The sequence below is a fragment of the Bactrocera neohumeralis genome, unplaced genomic scaffold, assembly GCF_024586455.1.
Source record: "Bactrocera neohumeralis isolate Rockhampton unplaced genomic scaffold, APGP_CSIRO_Bneo_wtdbg2-racon-allhic-juicebox.fasta_v2 ctg4817, whole genome shotgun sequence".
Taxonomy (NCBI): Eukaryota; Metazoa; Arthropoda; class Insecta; order Diptera; family Tephritidae; genus Bactrocera; species Bactrocera neohumeralis.
Window position 1 is genome coordinate 1 of NW_026091798.1, and position 1,574 is coordinate 1,574.

At 46.7% G+C, this 1,574-nt stretch overlaps 1 protein-coding gene across 1 annotated transcript; it reads right to left on the reverse strand.

Annotated features, from left to right (window-relative positions):
• Positions 1–337: 337 nt before the first annotated feature.
• Positions 338–1,156, reverse strand: LOC126767222 (uncharacterized). The gene has a single exon (XM_050484787.1). It carries the CDS (start codon positions 1,154–1,156, stop codon positions 338–340), a length of 819 nt encoding a protein of 272 aa, XP_050340744.1.
• Positions 1,157–1,574: the final 418 nt, after the last annotated feature.

Here is a 1,574-nt window from a genome sequence, read left to right on the forward strand (position 1 = left end):
CGACAATCAAGCCATAGTACCCAAGAAAATTGGCACCAAGAATGGCTTGCGATACGTCTGCGACAATAAAATTCCAGAGGAATTCCCTCCGCAGGTTAAGATTAAGTTTAAGCATGACTTCACCGTAACTGAATACGGTGGAGCCATTCGCGGCAAACAGGAGTGTTGATGATGGGTGAGCATGAGGTAATTTTATTGACTTGGGTATGACAGAGACATCTGCACCTGAGTCTATGAGAAATTTCATTTTTGCTGATGTATCGTAGATGCAGAGTCGATAGCTCCTCTGTATATCAGGGTATTTGCCGAGCCCTGATATTGGATTAGCTTCGCCCACCTACTCGACGTTTTGAGGCGGCGACTGTGTGAATGTACACGGCTGTCGACACTTTGTGGCATTTGCCCCGAATTTCGTATGGTACCAGCACAAGCACGGTACACTGAGCGTGCCTCTTCTGCTGCGTGAGGCACTTGAAGATCTAGAGCGCTGTTGTGTGCGGCTGTTGCGCATGAATTGATTGACTTGCTTTGTTAAAGCGGCGACTTCAGCTCGAAGATTCGACCACTCATCTGGAAACGACGGTTCGGTGCTAACCTCGCAAATCTGGTTTCCAACTTTCATCTCTAAGCACTCGGAGATGGAATCCGCGATTTTTATCTTCTCACCGATAGGAGCGTTTGTCGCGATAATGGCCGCCTGGGCGTACGGCGGTAAACGACTAACCCACAGATCGTGCAGAATGCTCTCGCTGAGAGCGGGTCCAGCAGTGCGTCGCATCTCGTGGTACAACTCGCTGGGTCTACGATCGCCCAGCGGTAGCTCCTTTAAAACCCGTTGGAGGCGGTGCTGCTGGCTTTCGGTGAAAATATCAATAATTTTCCGCCGAATATACCCGTATTTATCCGTAAGAGGCGTGTCGTCGATAATAGTGCGCATTTCAATTAGTTTTGCCGGAGGCACACTTGCTAACACAATGTTAAATTTCACTGAATCGTCAAAAACTCGCGAGGCTTCAAACCAGAAACCTAGCGAACAAAAATATGCCTCGATGTTATCCTCTGACGTCGAGGGCAGCGAAAGTCTGGGCGAAACGTTTTGGGTTGAAATATGCTCGACACCGCTGTTTCCACCTGAAACGGCCATGCTATCATTCATCATGTCACTGGAATCCGGGAAATCGATGATCTAAGCTGAAAAGGAAGATGGCACAGGATCGCGATCGCGTTGAGCATTGGAGTACTGGATAAACTAAGGCGTTGACTCTTTCAGTTGATGGATTACGTTGAACACCGGATTAATCTGGGCGCTGAATTACCTCTGGTGCTAGATCTCGTCGGGGTCACCAATTAAAGGCTTTTACAATGTAGTGATCCTTACTCGTTGACGGGTTTTTACAGAAGAAAGCATAAACTCAAAGCTGCAGTGTTTGATGCCTTGCCTTTTCAAAAACGAATGTAAGTGCAAAGCGACGATACGATTAAAGGCAACATCAGGATAGCATACGGTTGCATTTTAAAAGTAATAGATCATGGTGTTGCCACATATATGTATATATAAATGATCAGTATGTTGA